The sequence below is a fragment of the Marmota monax genome, unplaced genomic scaffold, assembly GCF_021218885.2.
Source record: "Marmota monax isolate L192 unplaced genomic scaffold, Marmota_monax_Labrador192_F-V1.1 WCK01_AAM20220418_F8-fsc00061, whole genome shotgun sequence".
Classification (NCBI taxonomy): Eukaryota; Metazoa; Chordata; class Mammalia; order Rodentia; family Sciuridae; genus Marmota; species Marmota monax.
In genome coordinates, this window is record NW_026695230.1 from 17,472,798 (window position 1) to 17,493,249 (window position 20,452).

Consider the following 20,452-nt stretch of genomic DNA (forward strand, 5'->3'; position numbering starts at 1 on the left):
TACTAATTTACCAACAGTGTTCAAGAGTTTCCTTTTGTTTTCATCAACATTGTATGTGCATTTTGGATCTATTTGCCTATTTGGTTTGTCTTTTTATGTACCAGTACCATATTGCTTCAGTTATGTAGTTTGGTAATATATATATATATTTTTTTATCTGGTAGGACTAATTTTTCTTCGTTGAAAGGATTATTAAAGGGGCATTTTATTTTCCCATTTAAAAACAGCTTGCCCAAATAAAAAAGATATCTTTGTACTTTACTGGAATTATGAAAAATAGGTAATTTAACTTAGGGAAAACTGACACAGTTTAAAACAATGTTGATATTATTGAATAATGTGATAAGCCTTCAAATGATTCTTCCCTTCCCATTTTTTTTTCATTTCAAATGATTGCTTCTTATGTTTCTTATTGGCATTTTCAAGTTTTCTTCCACAATATTAATTGGGCAATAATAATTTAAAAAAAATCCTCCTCTTTTTCACTATATTTTTAACATCAATGTTTTTCTTGATTAAATATAATCAATCTAGAACAAGGCTAAATAATAATGATAAATACACCACACTGTCATTGTTAGTTTGTTTGACTAGTTATACCCATGAACCTATTGTCCAATCTCAAACTAGATCATTATAGCTGGGCATAGTAGTACATACTCATAATCCCAGCTGTTCTGGAGGTTGAGGCAAGAGGACTGCAAGTTCAAGACCAGCCTTGCTAACCTGGCAAGACCCTGTTTCGAAACAAAATTTTAAAAAGGACTGGGGGTGTAGCTCAATGGTAGAGCACCGCTGAATTAAACAAAAGAAAACAACAAACCACCTCAAAACAAAAAATAAACAAACTAGATCATTGTCAATAACTTACACTACTTATCTGCCTCCTTTTGCTTTCTTTCCCCTCCAAGATGAACACTCACTACTATGATTTTTTTTTTTTTTTTTTTTTTTTTAATACAAGGGTTTTGTTTGCAAGCTATATCCCCAATCCTTTTTTTAAAATTTCATTTTGAGACAAGGTCTTGACAAGTTGCCCAGGCTGGCTTCAAACCCTTAGTACTCCTGCCTCAGCTTCCCAACTCCCTGGGTTATAGGTGTGTGCCATCGCACCTGGTTGCAAATTTTTTCATCATTCCCTGCTTTTCAGTTTTATCACATATACATCATATATAAGTGGCATAACTTTACATAGTCAATTTTCACGGTTCAGATTCTGTATCTGAAAGTTCACCATTTGCTAAAATTGATTTATAACTCTAATCAGCACTTTTGAATTCACTTATAAATATGTTTAGAATGGAGAAAATCTGAGGTGCCTCATGATTTTCCAGGTGAAAATCAGCTATTTCAGCTCTCATAAACAAGTGTTCTTTTCAGTCTACTTTATATCTTTATTTATTTTTGGTACTGGGGACTAAACCCAGAATGTTTAACCATCAAGCCACATTCCTAGCCCTTTATATTTTATTTAGAGACAGGGTCTGGGTTGCTTAGGGCTCCACCTAGTTACTTAGATTGGCTTTGAACTCATGATCCTCTTGCCCCAGCCGCCTGAACCACTGGGATTAAAGACATGCACTACTGTGGCCTGGCATGTGTTTGTATTTTTGTCTGCTGATTTTGCTGCTTAAAATGTCCTCCAAGCATGTTGTCTAGCATTCTTAGTGCAAAAGTGCTGTTATGTGGCTTCTGGAGAAAACACACATGTGAGATAAGGTTCATTCAAGTATTCAAGTTTTTGGCCCTGAGTTTATATCAATTTTTTTAACATTATAAAGAAAACAAGTGAATTTTGGCTCATGGTCTTGTAGGTGCAAGGTAAGGAGCTGAATCTGTGATGGCCTTCTTGCTGACAATGTCCCCAGGCTGCACAGAGTATCACATGGCAAGAGGCAAAAGAGTGCATATGTGTATCTCAAAATGAGAGGTCTTTAAAACATAAATGCACATGAAGCAAGGTTGTTTTACTGACTGGTTGATGGAAATGTTATGAACTGAGCAGGGAATCTAACCTCAGAGGCAACAAAAACTGACCTTATGTATATTACTAAATAACTGTTTAGTTTCACTTGTTTTTGAACTTTATGCACTGTCTTCCGAGACTAGCTCTTTACTCAACATTAAGATCCATCCGTACTATTATTTACCACACAGGACAACTTTCTGTGTTCTTGTTTCAAATGTCTCTGTAAACTGCGTATGGGGGTTTGTTCAAATTCCCCCGTCTGGCTAATTTAATCCTTTTATTTATTGTGCCTACTGATGCATTTGGACTGTTTTACCATCTAATTTTCTTTCAACTCTCTTTTCTATGCTCATTTCTCAAATTTTTAGAAATCTGTCTCTTCCCTTTTTCTATTCTATTCTCTCTCATCACTATTCTGACCACAGAAAAAAGAGTGATAAGAAAATGCCACTGTAAAACTAGTGTGCCGAGAAGCTAAAATGGCACTTGGGCAGTGCATACAACTACTGATGATGAGTCATTCAAACATAACCAACTTCTACCTACAGTGCTTTTTAATGTAAGCTTTAGAATAGTTTCTTCCCTTCCACCCAGCAATAAACTCACATCAGATGAAACTCAATTACAAAAGGTAAGCTATGTTTATTCAGAGTCACAAGCAGCTGACTGACTCAGTGTGACTCAAGACCACAAAGAAACCATTTCTCCTCCACTTCATCCTGAGTCCTAGGGTAGGAAGTCAGACTGGCAGGAGTTCTGTTTGGGGCCCATTCACAGGTTTACAAGTTTCTCATTGAGGGCAATCTGTGACTGTGTGAGATTGGCCAGGTAAGTCACCATCAGCAGGTCCTAAAAGACAAAGAATAAATACAAGTGAGCACAATGGCGGGTCTGGCCAGCTATTGTGGACACTGGGTGTGAGAACAATCCTGGATAAATGACAGCTGGGAGTGACTGAGCAGGAGTCAAACATGGAAGACAGGAAGGAAATGCTTGGAGATACTTTCCTTTCTCTACCAATGCACTTACAGACTAGCAGTGCTTTAGGTAAGATTCACAAGTGGAAGACTGAGAGAGGAGTGGGGGCGGGGTCTATAAACAAAAATGGGGAAAATAAGAAACTGCATTTTCATTATCTTTGAATTTTAGTATTTCTTTCTATAGTAAATCTATAACAAGTCACAGTAGTATCAGCAGTACCCAAGACAATGGAATCAAAGAAGCAGGATGAGATCCTCTGAACATGTGTACTACCCCTTCCTTCCCTCCAACCTGGTCTGCAAGGTGGCTAAAGGTGGAGCTTATATCCTTATATCCTACTCTGAGCCACCTCACCAACTCCTTTCACAGTTGTGTCTATGCTGAGGTAGAAGGAAGAGGCAGGCTTCCAGAGGCCCAGGATTGGCACTTACATTGATGTTGCTGTTGAGCATGGTCTCAAAGTCGTCAGGAACTATTTTGGGTACTTGGTTAACCAAGCTCATCAAGAAGCGGCCCACAGTATTATCAGCTGACACCTTCCCAGACTAAGCACCAAAGTAAAGAGGAATAGTTAATATTCACCACTGGGCACTGTCATTTTATCAGCAGATCCTTCGGTGATCTCAAGGTGGAGCTCCGTCCCCTCCCGTGTTTCTCCTTTTTCCCTCTTACCAGCACATCCTCTGCATACTGCAACACTGTGCTCAGGGCATCCTGGATGCGAGCTGATGCTCCTCCCACTTGTTGCAAGTCACTGGAGAGTCCAATCACTCGGTTGGGGCTGAAACAGGTCTTCATGATCAGGTCAACTGTGGGAGTGGGTTGGGTAGGGGTAGACAATAAGAGACAGAGGGAATTTAATCATGCCATTAGGAAGGAGATGGTCTCTAACTAATCTGATAACCCTCCCTGAACCCCTTCTGGACTTGTTTGGCTCTCCAAATTCCCTGCTCAGTCCTTATTGGCTTTCTTTCCTTTGGAGGGAGCTCAGCTCCTCTACCTAGTAAGCTAATCATTGCTTTTGGTCTCATACAAATGGTCAAGTTGTCTCTAGTTGATAATTTCCCACCTCTAACGATTTCTCAAAAAATTCTTGAAATCCAAGCCATCACAAACCTTAAGTCAATCTCTTCAAGTCATTTAAGGCCTCCAACCTTGTTAGAGAGCAATAGCCCCCTCCCTTGAAAAGGCCTAAGTCTTTAAGGAGTGAATGGCAAGGTTACTCACCTCCAATGCGTTCAGTATCGTAATATGCATATTTCACGGTGAGAGGTGTGAACATCACTCCCATGGTCCTCCCTGGGACACCCATTAAAGTGCTGGGAAGGGAAGGAAAAAGGTAAACAGATGGTTTAGACAGCAAGGTTGCCACACCTAGCCTGGCGTGGAAAAGCAGTTACAACAAGAATACTGCTTCCAAGTTTCTGAGGCAAGAAGGCAGGGACCACTTGAATCTGAGGTCTCAAAGAAACAAAACTCATCTCTCCCCTTAGCTCATTCTATACACCAGAAGGACCTTTAGCCTTTGGAACTGGCCTGTCCCTTTAGAGGATGACTTCATACATTGCAATGTCAACAAAGAAAGGATAGGACTCTCAATTTCCCTGTGGAGCCAGCTACAGAGACACCCACTCACCCCCAGCAAATGGAGATAAGAGAGGTCTTTCTGGGAGCCTCTCATCAGCACTGAAAAAAAACAAATAGACTCTGGTCCATCAGGATGAGACTGGGATGCTACAAATAAAGTTATTAAAAGTGATGTCTTTGGGGCTGGGGATGTGGCTCAAGCGGTAGTGCGCTCGCCTGGCATGCTTGCGGCCCGGGTTCAATCCTCAGCACCACATACAAACAAAGTTGTTGTGTCCGCCAAAAACTAAAAAATAAATATTAAAAAAAAAAAAAAAATTCTCTCTCTCTCCCTCTCCCTCACACTCTCTCTTAAAAAAAAAAAAAAAGCGATGTCCTTACTATGTTGACTCTATATGTTCAAATGGATTTTGAGGAGTATGAATTATCTGGAAAGACTAGAATTTAGGCAGTGGCTAGAGCTCAATGGTACATCAGTTGGTATATGAGGGGTTGGCACCCACCATCTTTGTCTTATTGCCCAACAGTTAACTGGCTACATGAGTGTCAGACTTTTTATTCCCTTATGGTCCAAGACTCAATGATCACATGACAGGCCTTGATGCTCATGTAGCCATTCTGCAGACTCCTGCCCACCAAAGAAACATCACAAAATGAAACAGCAAATGAGATGCACTAACAAAGGCATTCACTAACCACAAGGTACAATTCTTCTAACTCTCATAGCAGACCTGTCTTCAGTAAGCCACTAGGGCCTTTCCCAACAATCCCCATCAACTGGCATTTTAATGGCCTGAAAATTCAATGTGTAAACACTGTAATGTTACTGTCACCAAAACTGCATACAATCCCGGGCTAATAGATGTGTTAAAAATAAGGACAGTCACCCACTAATCCATAAATAGTAAGTCCTAGGAATGACAACTAAAGAGTAAGCCAGAATAATGAACATGAATCACAAGAATATCAAGCAAGGACTGCCTATTCTAGACAAGATGACATGAAATGTGAAAACTTGCTCAAATACCTAAAGGGTTGCCATTTAAAACTGGTTAAGAGGAAGGGGTATCTAGAGTACAGGAGGATTAGCAGATGAAATTATGGGGACAGTTTTTGCTTCAGAATGAAATCTTTCCAATTCCTTTCCAAGAGAAAGAAATGAGCTTCCTGAAGAAGCAGTGAGATACACAGTGAAGGAATTAAACCTGCATGAGGTAGGGTGGGGTGTCATCTAGGGAGGGCTGGATAGCCTTTTATTCCCTTATGGCCCAAGACTCTGTGGTCACCTGACATAGGCCTTAATGCTCATTCGACCATTCTGTAGACTTGTGTCCACGGTGAGATGAATAGGGTTAGGGGCCTCCCGGCTGTAGTACTCATGGATCAGCACAGAGTGCTCTGTGATGTCATGGCCTGTGGCATACCTGGAAAATAGAACATAGTTGTAGATTCATGGCATCAACATCAAACACAATGGTGGGCTGGGTATTCAATAACCCTATGGTAGTTATACTTAATGGAACAAGACTTACAAATCAAAACTGAAATTCAAAATAAATATTTTTGATCTCAAAGGACCAGAGATTGAACCCAGGGGTGTTTAACCACTAAGCCACACCTCCAGTGCTTTTTATTTTGAGACAGGGTCTTGCTAAATTGCTTAGGGTCTCACTAAGTTGTTGAGGCTAGTCTCAAACTTGTGATCCTTCTGCCTCAGCCTCCTGAGTCAATTCATAGCTTCTTGAGATCAGACAATTTTAGTACTCTTGTCTCTAAAAGGGGAAGACAAGCTTTATTCTGATGGCAGAAGAGCCTGGCAATCACTGAGAGACTTTCCATCCAGCCCTGCCCTTCCCCAACTTACCAGCCCAGGATGAGTTCATTTGGAGAGACTTTTTTGTGCAATTCATACATGTTCTTAGCAAATTCCATGTCAACAGCTACCTAAGAGGGAAGGCAGGAAAGGAAGCTAAGAAGCTAGAAGTTCATAGAAAAACTGAATAAAAAGTACAGATCCTCATGCCCCAATAGACAGAAGAGACCAGGGAAGTACATACAACGGAATGAAACTCTTAGGCTGTAGGAGCTCTAGTTATAAGCACAATAAATTGTGCAGGAGGGTCCCTGAGGGGAGCCTGACAAATGCACAGCAACATACTGCAGAGGGGCAGTTCAAATTCCTACTCACTTCATCTTCTGATTCATTGTGTGGCACTGAAAAGCAGTTGGTGACCTCCACTGAGTGCTTGTCAACAGTTCCTGTGAAAAAGAGAATTCTCCATGCGTTATTTAATTCTAGGGCTCTCAATAGTCTCTGACTACTGTTGAAATGCTTTAGAAGGTCCTTCAAAGCCAGTGAACAGTAATTCAACTCAGTGGCTTCAAGTTCAGCATCAACAGAACCAGGATTCTCCAGATAACTAAAACTCTGGAATCATCAACTCCTTCCTCTATCACCAAACAGGATTAATTCTTCCTTCACAAGATTTCCTTTTTTTCTTTTACTTTCTATTATCAGCCCTTCCTAGACCTTTATTCTTTGGCCTTCATTTTTCAGCCTGTAGACTCTTGCCCGATAATTTAATCTGCACAGCTACCTAGAAGATTTTACTGCCAATAAAATAGCCTCATTTCACACTGTCAGCACAATTTAACTCTATCAGAAACCCTCTATGTAACTCATGCAGAAACCCTCTATTCGTGAACCTTAAATATGTCAGCCTTTACCACAAACTTTGTTTTTCTAGTTGATATCATCTATCCCACTACACTAATTCCTTGACCTCACTGAGCAACTAGTTCTTTGACTTTTCTACTTTCTTCTAATCTACTGGCACCTCCTGCCCTAGGCCTCAAGTGCTTTGCTTCCCTGTCCACCAGAGACCTCAATGTTGCTAGTGGGTGCTAGAGTTTGTCTAATGCAATTTACTGATTTTTGTTCTCTTTTTCAAACTATGTGCTTAAACTCTAAATAGATATCATATCTGATGTCTCAATAGCATTCAAAAACTTGATGACTTCATCTTAAAACTTTCTTTTTGCTGGGTATGGTGGTACATATCTGTAATCCCAACCACTTGGGAGGCTGAGCCAGGAGGATTGCAAGTTTGAGGTCAGCCTCAGCAAGTAAAGGACCTAAGCAACTTAGTGAGACACTGCCCCCACCCCAAATAAATAAATAAATAAAAAGGGCTGGGGATGTTGCTCAGTGGTAAAGCCCCTCATCATCATCAACAACAAATACTTTCTTTTCTTTGGGATATGACACTAGTCTCTAGTTTTCTTCCTTCTCTTTCTAAATTTCTGTTGGCTCTTCCAGGGACTTCTCCAGTTGTCAGGGTTCTATCTTAGTTCTGCTATCTTTCACTCTATGCTTCTTTTCTAGGTCAGGCCCTGACCTAAAAATGTTTTTGTTAATAAAAGTTTAAATGCTTAACACCAAGAGCACTGTACCACGATTCAGTTTTCAGAAGGATCTAAAGGTCTAAATTTAGCTGATCTGACTAGGGTGTCATTGTAGTACTGGGGCACTAAGCATAAACTTTGGGTAGAAGATTGTCTCTTAAAATAGCTCCAGTGAATTTGGAAAATTTGATAAGTATCTGTCAAATGCTATATTAGTAATGTAAAAATCATTTGCTGCAGAAGTCTACAATGGGGCACTTACAGAGTGTCTTCATATTGTGGGAGGATAAGGATAGAGTAAGGGTGAGTATATTGGATGGAAGATTAATGCTAATATTTCTGCTAGGGACCTTGAGGATGGATGGAATTTAAACAAATAAGGGAGAGCAAGGAAGGCATGTGTGGCAGAGTATAAAGGTTTGATTTGAGAAAAAATAATGTTTAGAAGATAATGAATCAATTTAAGTTTCTATAAAGTGCTACATGGTCAGAGACAGAGAATGTATGTATGTACTAGGGACTAATTCAGTCCCTAGCACTTGGGACAGCATGGGCCTGATGTGGTAGATATGTACCACCTGTAACTGATGTGTATCAGCACAGTTAGATGCTTTCTGTAATGATGGAGTTCTCACTAAAACTCTGTTGAAGCAGCCACTGAAAGAATTAGACTTTAAGCAGTTTGCCTTAAGGCACATGGCTACTGTTTGGTGAAATCTATCTATATATCTTCGTCTTATTTGCAATATACCAACTGTCTTCTACAGTGTAAGGCCTATTATAAAGTCAAGAATAAGAAAAAAAATGATGCATTCAAGTAGAGCAGTCTTACAAAGGGGTTTGAAAGCAGTCACTGAGAATAGAAATGAATTTAATGGGACTAGCAGCTTCTGGAGAAAGGCATTTATTATCAGCAATCCCTCTTTAGTCTTTCCAGTTTTACAAACCACTTTAACAGAAAATATTTGTTTCCCAAATCTATAACACAGGCAGGTAAGATATAGTCTTCAATCTGAAGGCTAAACACAGATTTATAAACAGATAATAAAACTGTATCTAATTGTAAAATCAGAGAGGGCACCGGGCTGAACAGTACTTATTGTATTAAGAACTAATATTAGGGGAGATGGAGGGACAGAGGATCAGGCTAAGTTCAGGAAAACAAAATACTACAAAATCCTAAATAAGTTCCAGGCAAATCAGCTTACTTGTTGAGAGTAACCTTTTTACAGTTGTTCCCAATCTTTTGCCAAATGGTTAAAAAAACCTTTGTGAACATCTGGAGAACAAAGACATTTAGTCATTGGATAAGAGGGGGGTGGGATATGGTCACTGGGTTTAAGGAGTCAAGGGTACTTTACTTTCTACTGGGAGTTTTGAGTTCATTTTTGGCAGAATGAGGCTTACCATAAAATGCTGCTGGAAATATTAAAAAATAAAACGGGGGCGGGGATGTGGCTAGGCTGTGGAGCGCTCGCCTAGCACGGGCAGGACCCGAGTTCGATCCTCAGCACCACATAAAAAAACGGAAGTCTCTCGGCAGATGCTATTCAGTAAATGACAACTACTCCTTGTTATATTTTGCGTCGCTTGAAGTACATCGATCGGGCACGTGAGGGGAGTGTTCAAGCCCTCTGGGAAGATAAGTCGCAGCCGGAAAGTGCGATAGAGAAATAGGTAACAAAAAGATCAGTGTGGATTGGAAGGAGGATTGAGGGATGAAACAGTTAACATGAGATGTGCAGAATAACATCTGACCACTCACCCAGCAGAGTTCCGATAACACGCGCAGCGCCGTCGTTGCGTCGCTCGTAGCTGTCCACGATGGAGGCCAGAATGACCGGGTGCAGCCTGACCACGCGGCCTCCGGGGAAGGGCCCTGGGAGAGCAGGACCCGGCAGGGAGGGCGTGGGGGTTTGCGCTGGGGCTTGCGCCGAGGACGCGGTCTGGCCTGGTGCCGCGGGAGTAGCCGCGGCGTCGGAAGGTGAAGCTGGAGCCGCAGTCGGCGCTGCAGCCGCAGCTGGCGCTGGAGCAGGCGTTGGCGAGGGAGTTGGGGCTGAGGCTGGGGCTGGAGCGACGGTCGGAGCTGGGGTTGGGGCCGGAGTGGCGGGAGGAGTACTTGCCGGTACCGCCGGTGTGGCCATCTTGTTGAGAGAGGAAACCTGGAGCGGAAGGGAGTGAGTTTGCGAGTATTAGAAACTCCATAGGCTGAGTATGTACCACGTGAACGAGGCGTCGGTGCCCATTGGTTACCAATGACACTTCTTGGGGCGCGACAATTTCCGGCTGTTTGTAATGTCTTCCGGAGTTTGTGCTTCTTGTTTTAGGTCCGATGCACACTCAGTGAAAGCCAAGTCAAATTGTTCCTAATAAACTTGGGACCGTGTTAGGAAACAACGAAACATATTCTGCATAGCTGCCGCCAGATGGAGCCAGAGAGTAGCGCAAAGGTAGCAATTCCTGGTTTAGTTTTAAATGGGATCAAAGTGTCTCTAAAAAAATATTTGATTCTTTTTAGTTACATATAATATTAGTGTACATTTTGACATAGTCATAAAAGCATGGAATATAATTTGGTCTAATTCAGTCCCTAGAACTTCCCCCTTCCCCTCCTCCTCCTCCCTATTTTTTTTTTTTTTTTTTTAGAGAGAGAGAGAGAGAGAGAGAGAGCTTTTTTAGTTTTCGGCAGACACAACATCTTTGTATGTGGTGCTGCGGATCGAACCCGGGCTGCATGCATGCCAGGCGAGTGCGCTACCACTTGAGCTACAACCCCAGCCCCCCTCCTCCCTCCTCTTGCTCTTCTCCCTTTACTGATCTTTCTGCAATTTATTTATAGTTTTAAAAAATTATTGTCTTGTGAATATACTTGATGTTGGGTGATATATTCATGTATGTACATATGAAAGTTCAGTCAGATTCATTCCACTGTTCTTTCCTTTTCTCTTCCCTGCTCCCTCTCCCTCAATCCTCTTCATCTACTCTTTTGATCTTCCCTCTATATTTATGAAATTCACCCCCCATCCCCCGCTTATTTTGGATTAGCTTCTGCATATCAGAGAAAATATTCGACCTTTGACATTTTTGGACAGGCTTATTTCACTTAGTATGATAGTCTCCAGTTCCATCCATTTATTGGCAAATACCATAATTTCATTCTGCTTTATAGTTGACTAATACTCTTCTGTGTTTATATACCACATTTTCTTTATCCATTCATCTTGATGGGCATCTATGTTGGTTCCATGGCTTGGCTATTGTGAATTGTGGTGCTATACACATCAGTGTATCAATGCATCACTGTAGTATGCTGATTTTAAATCCTTTGGCTATATACTGAGGGTCAAATGATGGTTCCATTCCTAATTTTTTGAGGAATCTCCATATTACTTTCCAGAGTGGTTGAATTAATTTGCACTCCCACCAAAAATGTATGAGTGTACCTTTTCCTCTATATACTTGCCAACATTTGTTGTTGCTTGTATCCTTGGTAATTGCCGTTCTGATTGGAGTGAGATGGAATCTCAATGTAGTTTTGCTTTGCATTTCCTTAATTGTTCAACATTTTTTCATATATTTGTTGATCATCGGTATTTCTTCTTTTGAGAAGTGTCCTTTTAGTTCTGTTGCCCATTTATTAATTGGATTCTTTTTTTTTTTCAGTTCTTTGAATATTCTGGATACTAATGCCCTGAGGAGCAGGTGGCAAGGATCTTCTTCCATTCTGTAGGCTCTCTCTTCAGGCTCTTAATTGTTTCCTTTGTTATACAGGACATTTTAAATTTGATGCCATCCCACTTATTGATTTCTGATTTTATTTCTTGTGCTTTAGGAGTCTTGTTAAGGAAGTCGGTTTCTGTGCTGACATGCTGGAGTGCTAATCGGGCTTTGTTCTTGACAGTGTCATAAGGTGTATATAGGGTGGTTTAGTCAACAGTTTGAGTGCTTAATATGTGCCACATGCTCTTTTAGGTGCTTAGAATATATAAGTGAACAAAACAGGCAAAAGTTTACATTCTAGTGGTGATAAAAAAAAACAATGAGTAAATTATATATTATATTAAAAGGTGCTACCATATACGGTAATTACTAAGGGGTTTCAGCAAAGGGTAAGGGGAATCAGGAGTTCTGAGGGGTCAGGATGGGTTACAATGAGAATGTGAAATTGAGTGGAGACTTGGGGGTTCAAGTAGGTAGTCATCACTTGGGGCTTTTGTGGGGGAGGAGCCCTTCAAGTAGAGGAAACACCTAGTGTAAAGGCCTTAAGGTAGGAGCAGGCCTTGTGTGTTTGAGGAGGTTATTCTGTGTCTAGAGTATTAAGAGGAAAAGAGAGAGTAGCAGGATGAACCCCTTATCAGGAGGTTGGCAGCACATCATTAAGAACCTTCTGAGTTACAGGAATTAGCCTTTGTGATTGTAGAAGCTGAGAACTCCCCAGAGCTACAGTCAGCAAGAGGAGAGACTGAGGAGAGCTGCAGGTACTAGTTCCAGTCAGAAAGCCATCAGGCTTAAGATCTAAGAAGAGCCAACGTTTCAGCTTGAGTCAGAAAGCCTACGACCCATCTCAAATCAGTGAATCAGGGGAGTCCCTCTTGAGGGCAGGAAAGTGGGCCCATTTGTTCTGTTCAGGCACTCAACAGATTGGGTAAGGCTCATTCACATTAGGGAGGGATATCTTCTTTACTCAGTCTACATATTCAAATATCAGTGTCATCCCAAAACACAACCTCACAGGCACTCCCAGAATAATGTTTGACCAAATGTCTGGCCACCTCATGGCCTTGTTGATACCTAAAATTAACCATTGCACATAAGTTTCTGGTTGTTCCGGGAAACATGCTTGATAGTTTTGCCTGAAAAGATCAGGGTCATCTCTGCTGATGGTGTCATAATTAAGAGCAACCTACAGGACCCATCCCATATCAATAACTGAAAGAGACAGCCATACACACCAGCTAGCTTCCCCCACCCCCGCTCCCTTTCTCTCTAACTTTGCCTGACTTGATTTCTGTGTTTTGGTCTCTGATTCTTTTGTTTCTACCCCTTCTATTTTGGGACTCAGTTACTCTAGTTTCCAGGTTTACTTTCAGCCAGGACAGGGTTAGCAGAAAGAGAGGGCTGATTTTATCTCTTGCCTCCGCCATCCAATTAAAATCAGTTCTTGCGAAGCTCATTTGTAGTTTCTTAGGTGTGACTCAGAATCTCTGCTCCAGTGATCTCAAAACCTGGAGCCTTTGCAGTAAGTGGCTTCTCTGCTCTCTATCCCCTTATTTATGTGACTGTGTTTTATTCTTTATTTTCTATCTTGGTTTTTTGGTCTTGGTGCTTGGTTGTCTTGTTTTTCTCTCTAGCCTGAGGTTGGTTAAGGCTGTGGGAAAGATCAGTTCCCATTCCTGCCTGTCTTCCTGGATTCTAGGAGTACTCACTGAGCATTGGGGATGAGAGGTCTTGGAGGAGAAGGAAATGTACAGAAATTATGGAGAAAGTTGGTAGTAGTCACCTTATGGCCTCTCCTCTCTTCAGCTAATTGGTGTCTTCTCACTCTTAGGCAATGCTCTTACTTCGTGCAGAACATAGGGTTCACCAGAAATGCCCAGGCTCATCTTCTGACCACAGGTCACACATCTGCCTTTCTCTCTCACTTTCATCAGATGTGGATGGAGGGTGTTCCCTCCACCTCACATCAAAGGCCAATCTCTGTCTTTGCTTAGAATCCTATCCCAGTCCTCACTCTCAATTTCCTCCTCTGGTTTGTGTCTCCTTCACCTGAATTTCTAGCCTGACCTCTCTGTTGGATGTTAATATTCCTCCCCTCCCTCCCATGTGAAAACGAAGCCTAGCTCTTCTCAACTCTTCATTTCCCACATTACCTTCTGATTCCTTCTGTTGCCAAGCTTCCTGAAGGATTTGTCTATGCAGGTTAACTCCACTTCTTTAGTGGATAGGTTACTTCCTATTCCTTCTTGGCTGCATTAAGTTTTATTTTATCAAAATAATAAATGCTTGTGGTTTGCAAGGTCAACTAGCATTTGAGATCTCATGCCCCCCAATAGTAGTCCCCCCTCCTACTATCCTCATCCCTCTTCCCCCAGGCAACTATTTTAGATTTCTAACTACTTCTTCTAACATCTCTGCATTTCTAAGTAGGATGTGTTCACTGCTACCTTAAGATCACAATTATAGGGATTACCTATTGACTTTAGTACTTTTCACCACCATCTTTCCTTTCAATGTGGTCATAAATTTTAGTTAGATCAGTATTCGGTGGTTATATTATTACTTCTAGGTAAACATTATCACATATGAGTGTTATAGTTTGCTATCAAGTTTTCTGATTTTTTTATTTCTCTTTTATGATTCCTTATTTTACTTCTCTGGGGGACTTGCTGCTAGTTTTTCTTCCTCCTGCTAGTCTCTCTGTAGGCTCTTTCAGAAGGCTCCTAGCATCAGCTAAACTGCTAAGTCTTTATTCTTGATGTTTTGGAGACATTCTTCCTTGAGAAACCTGTTTCTCTTTCTGCCAGGGCTATTGGGGATTCTCAGTTCTCTGGCCAGAGAATTCGATTCCTGTTTTATGGAGTTCCCACCTTCTTCCCTTTTCATTTTGATGAAGCAGATCCTGAAGTAGTTTCACCAGCTTAAAGAAATGGCGCAACGGCTGACGGTGTGTTGGTGACAATGATCCAGTTCTTTTGTCATCTAGTCAAACTTCTCCAGCCTGGACTGGGGCCAAGTTGTAGAGAGGACTAAGGGTTTCAGGGAGGGACATGGAGAATCTGGTGGGTTTTCTTTCTCCTGGAGACAGAATGGTTCATGCATTCAGCTCCTCCCTTGTTTCTTAACTTTAGTGTTGAGAGGAATGAGGTCAAGTTTCTCCCTGATGAGCAGTTGCTCATGCCACTGACAGATGTTTCTGCCTCACAAAGCCTTAGCAAGGTCCTTCATCTCTTCTAGCTCCACATGCACTAGGCCTGTTAGGTATCAAAGGGTAGGTGCTGGGGTGGTCACACCTGTATTAAATACGAATACCACCAGTGGATTAGTAGGTTTTGGCCAAGAAGACCCAGGCTTGGCCTGTAGAGCTGTCTGTTTACTATCAAGGGTCTGTTCCAATTCTCCTCAGCACCTTGTTTGTTGGGCTTCTGTCCAGGGAGCTGAGTCATCCCTGTTTCACCTCCAGCTCCCCAAGTCTGAGCTGAGGTAAACAGGCTGGTCTGGAATCTTCTTGGCACGTTCTGGTGTTGCCTTCTCTTCTTTCCTGGATTAGCTTTGCTGATATTAGAGCTTTGTAGAGGACCCCTGAGTCTTCTCATGCAGGCCGAGGCTTTGTGGTAAGTAGTTTCTGCTCTCCCAGACTGGCCTATGACCTGTAGCCCATGTCCCTTGTATCTTAACATATTCCTAACATTTTCTGTCTCCTATTGATAATGTAGTCAGAAAGCTGATATTTGAATCTCAGTAGCCCTCACTGTTCCCAGATACTCTTGTGAGCATTCTCTGACATCATACCATGAGGTGGATTTCCCCGTTAGCCTTAGATAACAGGTATAATTCTGGATTCTAAAAGCTTTTTTGTTAATTGTTGCTTTCTCTTCTTTCAAAGACCTCTGCCCTGCCTACATTTTAGTTCCATATTTTAAACATTCCTAAAAATCCTACTCTTCTTTCCCTGATACTTGAGAATCTATAAGTCTTTCTAGTTTCTAGTAGTATTTAGCCTAAATTCTGTTTCTGGGTCTGCCTTCCATGTCTTTTGAGTTCCTCTGTCTCCTACTCAGTCCTAGACCACAGTGTAAATCCTGTCTCTTTGCTCAAAGGTTTACCTCTGGAAAACTCTGAAAGATCATTTCTCTCTGACTGCCAAATTTCTCCTCTGGAGTAATACCTGGGACAATTTCTGTGATAATCAAAAAGGATAATACATGTAAATTATTTGGCACAAATTAGGCACACAATAGTGCCCATTCCTCTTCTTATTATTTAGACTTGTCCCCTCGTCTGAATTGGAAGACCTCCAGCTTTGGACCCTGTGAGTGACCAAGTCCAGGAGGCTGATGTGTGAGGGCTGGTGGAATGATGGGTGGACACTCCTTACCTTCTTGCTGCCCCTCAGCCGTCCCAGCAAATGTGCACCATTTGAACATTCACACGGTCAGGAATAGGTTGACTTTTAAAACTTAAAAAATCTAAAAATCACTTTTTTTCTGAACCCATCTGTTCAAGGACCCACACAAGGCCTAATACAGAGTACATGTGAGAGAGAGGCAGGAGAGAGGCAGAGGCGGCGACTGGAAGAAAGGAGGGGAGAGGGAGAGACACAGGAGAAACATCTCCGCACACCTACCTGCCTTCCAGTAGACACGATCACACATACTGTCTGACCTAGAGGCAGGGGAGTAGATGGATTCCTCCTTCTAGCTCACTCACTCCCCTTTCTTGGAAATTTGCATGTATCACCTCTCTTCCGCGACTCTGCTGCACAGCTTGCCAAGCGCACAGGAAGTGAGGCCGTGAGGGGCCTTCAGGTGCTCTCCTCCAGTGGTGGACCTCTCCTCTCCACACCTTCTCCAGGTCGCTGGTCTGAACTTGACCTTCACCTCCCATCACCATGGCCTCAGCCCTGGCCCGCAACCCTCGGGAGGCATTGCTTTGGGCCTTGAGTGACCTTGAGGAGGACAATTTCAAGATATTAAAGTTCCACTTGCGGGATGTGACCCTGGCTGAGGGCCAGCCCCTCTTGGCCCGAGGGGAATTGGAGGGCCTGAGTCGGGTAGACCTGGCATCGCGACTGATTTTAAAGTGTGGAGAACAGGAGGCTGTGAGAGTGGTGCTCAAGGGCTTGAAGGCCATGAACTTGTTGGAACTCGTAGACCAGCTCAGCCACATTTGTCTGAATGGTGAGTGTGGTGGGGGAAAGGGAGGTCATGTGGTGCCGGAACTGCCCCTCCAGGGTACTTCCACAGACTCCCGTAGTCTGTAATTCATGCCTCCTTTCACCCTGCCCTCCGTCCTTGGGAATCCCCTGTGCCCCAGGGTCCCAGGTGGTCACCAGCTGAGGGCTCCCACAAATGCTGGGTGAAGCTCCTGAGTGGACATCAGGGATTTGTTTATTTGTCATATCTTATGACCATGATACCCTACCTCTTACCTCCCGTCGCTGTGCCAGAAAAGGAGAGGGAGTGAAGAAAGGGGCTTAGATGGGAGAGGCAGTGTTGGTGAAGGTTTTTCTACTAAGCAGAACAAATGACGTAGGTGTGGGGTCAGACCTGGGGTCAGAGGGCTAGGCTGCTCCTCACAGAGGACAGTTTTCTGTGCCCCTCTGTTCAAGAAGCTGGTGGACTGATGCCACCCCCGGAGAGTGAGGTGGGCATGTAGCCTAAATAGCGGCTTGTTCCTGATGGTGGGGTGCTAGGGGGAGGGAAGGATCGTTGGTACCTGTGTTCTCTCCCATAGGCTCCCTTCACTGCTGAGAACTCCTCTACTTTATAGAAATGGGAGGGAAGGGGGACCCAAAGTCGTGGCTCCATCTCAGAAACTGTTTTGCATTTAGCATCCGGTCCATTCTCCACTAAAATCATGCTCCGATTACTTTACCAACGGCAAGTTCCCTTCCCTTTCCTCTCTTTGCCCTCACCTCTTCCCATGGGGACATTTGCCATGAACGCTCACACATGCATGCGTGCATGCGCGCGCACACACACACATACACACACACTGTCACACAGACTTTTGGAGGTACATTATTGCTGATGCACATTGACATGACTTCCCTGCACAATACAGAAGCTTCCATCGGCACATTCCCATGAACACATGTGGAAACAGGCGTGCACTCAGACCCCACAAATGTTCACCCACAGAACACACTCAGATATGTACACACACACACACACACACATGCATACATACACGTACAGTAGTCCATCTCCTGTGAAACCAGAACTCTTGTCTTCCTGAAGAGCTGAGTTAGAGTTTAAAGGGTCCATTTCCCCTTTTTAGTTTCTGTTTCCTCATCTGGAACCTCTCTTGTCTGACTCAGATTACAGAGAAATATACCGAGAGCACGTGCGTGGCCTAGAGGAGAGCCAAGAGTGGGGAGTCAACTGTAGCTACAACCAACTGCTCCTGGTGGCCACACCCAGCTCAGGGGACCCAGGATCACCTCCCGGCCCAGACCTGGAGCAAGAGCTGGATTCTGTTACAGTGGAGGCTTTATTTGATCCGGGGGGGGGGGGAAGCCCTCCCCTGCCCCATCCTTAGTGGTGCTACAAGGCTCTGCTGGTACTGGAAAGACAACCCTGGTGAGAAAAATGGTGCTGGACTGGGCCACTGGTACCCTGTACCCAGGCCGGTTTGATTATGTTTTTTATGTGAGCTGCAGAGAAGTGGTCCTGCTGAAGGGGTGCAAACTGGAGCAGCTCCTCTCCTGGTGTTGTGGGGATAACCAAGCCCCTGTCACAGAGATTTTGAAACAGCCAGAGCGGCTCCTGTTCATCCTGGATGGCTTTGATGAGCTACAGAGGCCCTCTGGACAGCTGGGGAAGAGGGTGGGGAGTCCCATGGAGAATGTGCTGCGCCTTTTGATTAGGAGACGGTTGTTGCCCACATGCTCCCTTCTCGTTACCACTCGGCCCCCTGCTTTGGGGAGTCTGGAGCCCATGCTGGGTCAACGGCGCCATGTTCATGTTTTAGGTTTCTCTGAGGAGGAGAGGAGGCAGTATTTCAGCTTCTATTTTAAGGATGAAGAGCAAGCCAGACATGCCTTTGAATTTGTACAAGGAAATGATGACACAGCGTGTCAGGTTCCAGGCATCTGCTGGGTGGTCTGCTCCTGGCTGAAGGAGCAGATGGAAAGAGGCCAGGCAATCTCAGAGACACCCAGGAACAGCACTGACATCTTCACTGCCTACGTATCCACCTTCTTGCCCGCTGATGACAGTGGGGGCTGCTCTGAGCTTACCAGGCACAGGGTCCTGAGGGGTCTGTGCTCCTTGGCCACTGAGGGGATCGAGCATCAGAGGTTCCTATTTAAAGAGGATGAGCTCAGGAAGCACAATTTAGCCGGCTCCAGACTTGTTGCTTTCCTGAGCAGCAGCAATTACCAAGAGGAACTTGACATCAAGAAGTACTACAGCTTCCGCCACATTAGTTTCCAGGAATTTTTTCATGCAATGTCCTATCTGGTAAAGGAAGGCCAGAGTCAACTGGGGGAAGCATCCTCCAGAGAAGTGAAAAGACTGGTGGAAGCAAAGGAGCAGAAAAAGAATGAAGAGATGACCCTCAGTACGCAGTTTTTATTGGACACATTGAAAAAAGAGAGCTTCTTGACCTTGGAGCTTAAGTTCTGCTTTGAAGTTTCTCCCTCGATTTTGCAGGATCTTATGCATTTTAAAGAACAAATGGAATCTATAAAGCACAAGAGGAGTTGGGAATTTGAATTCTCCCTGTATAATACGAAAATAAAGAATCTTAAAAAAGTTGTTCAGTTGAATGACATCCAAGTCAAGTTGTCACATTCTAATGAAAGGAAATTACCTACCGGGAAGCTGTTTTCTGTCAAAACCAGATTGGATAAAGGACAGAAAGTGGAACAAAAATGCAATCCTGAGGGTGAATGCAGAGGGACAGAGGAAATAGACTCAGAAGTTAGGAGCAGCAGGATAGAAAGCAGGAAAAAGGGGGCAGTGGAGATGAAGGGTCAGAAGGATCATGGGATGGAGAAATAGGAGGATGGGGAAGGGCAGAGTGAAAAGATGGAGAAATGAGAGATGAGACTAAGGGGTAGCAGAAAGAGTGAAGGACAGAGAAACAAATAGAGAATTAGATTGCTGAGGGTCTGAAGGCTTGGCATAGCATCTGGGAAGAGGCCATGTGGACTGAGTCCTTAGGAACAATTGAGTCCTTAGGAACAATCACCTTTTACCATGGATAGCTGATTAGCACCCCTCCCTCAAGGGGCTGTTTATGACCTTCTATAGTGTGGAGTTCTCCTTCAGTAGCTCTCTTATATGTTAATGCCAGTGACCAAGGCTTTGATTCTGCATCTGATTCTTTTTAAAAATAAAATAAGCTACTTAAATAATAAAGTGTGAATTGTGTGCATTCTGTAAGACATGGGCAAATTTGGAGCATATCTGTGTCTGCACTTTAAGGGAAATATACTGTGGCATAATGGGATGTCTCTCTGGCTCTGTATTTGTGGTCAACTCCTGCTTAAGTAAAGAGCAGCCTTCTTGTTCTTTTTATAAACTTTGAAAATTTACATTTGTTGAACATGAGCCACTGCTTTTCACAGACCTCAACTTTGATCTTGGAAGCTCTACTGTGACTTAATTTAATACCAATAACATGTCACTGTCATCTGCTGCTGTGTCATTACTGACTTTTCTTTTTGGAAAGATTCATCTGTTCCATGAATTGACTAATAGTATCTTTTTCTGATTTGGGTTCCTCTGTATAAGAAAAGAAGGAGTAAGAGATTCTAGGTGGAGGTATGATCAACACCCCATG

General features: G+C 43.2%; 2 protein-coding genes across 2 annotated transcripts; one reads left to right on the forward strand and one right to left on the reverse strand.

The window, feature by feature from the left end:
* Positions 1-2,591: 2,591 nt before the first annotated feature.
* On the reverse strand, positions 2,592-10,108 carry Eif3f (eukaryotic translation initiation factor 3 subunit F). The gene is made up of 8 exons (XM_046438299.2): positions 9,708-10,108; positions 6,726-6,796; positions 6,402-6,481; positions 5,824-5,961; positions 4,178-4,269; positions 3,623-3,759; positions 3,382-3,495; positions 2,592-2,818 (listed from the first exon to the last, which is right to left on the reverse strand). The coding sequence occupies exons 1-8, from the start codon at positions 10,084-10,086 to the stop codon at positions 2,741-2,743; spliced, it is 1,089 nt and encodes a 362-aa protein (XP_046294255.1). The 5' UTR covers positions 10,087-10,108; the 3' UTR covers positions 2,592-2,740.
* Positions 10,109-14,307: 4,199 nt separating this feature from the next.
* Nlrp10 (NLR family pyrin domain containing 10) lies at positions 14,308-20,010 on the forward strand. Its single transcript, XM_046438253.2, is given in 3 exon segments — positions 14,308-16,839; positions 17,982-18,163; positions 18,166-20,010. Coding segments are annotated over 3 exon segments (1,974 nt in total). The 5' UTR covers positions 14,308-16,550; the 3' UTR covers positions 19,669-20,010.
* The last annotated feature ends 442 nt before the right edge of the window (positions 20,011-20,452 follow it).

Excerpts from the sequence above, each read along its gene's own strand:
- Eif3f (XM_046438299.2), bottom strand. The coding sequence starts at position 10,086 with ATGGCCACACCGGCGGTACCGGCAAGTACTCCTCCCGCCACTCCGGCC. Across the intron at positions 6,797-9,707 it reads TGTTATCGGAACTCTGCTGG|GAACTGTTGACAAGCACTCA; the intron begins GTGAGTGGTCAG and ends TCTTTTTCACAG. Across the intron at positions 4,270-5,823 it reads AGCATTAAGGCCTATGTCAG|CACTTTAATGGGTGTCCCAG; the intron begins GTGACCACAGAG and ends TTCCCTTCCCAG.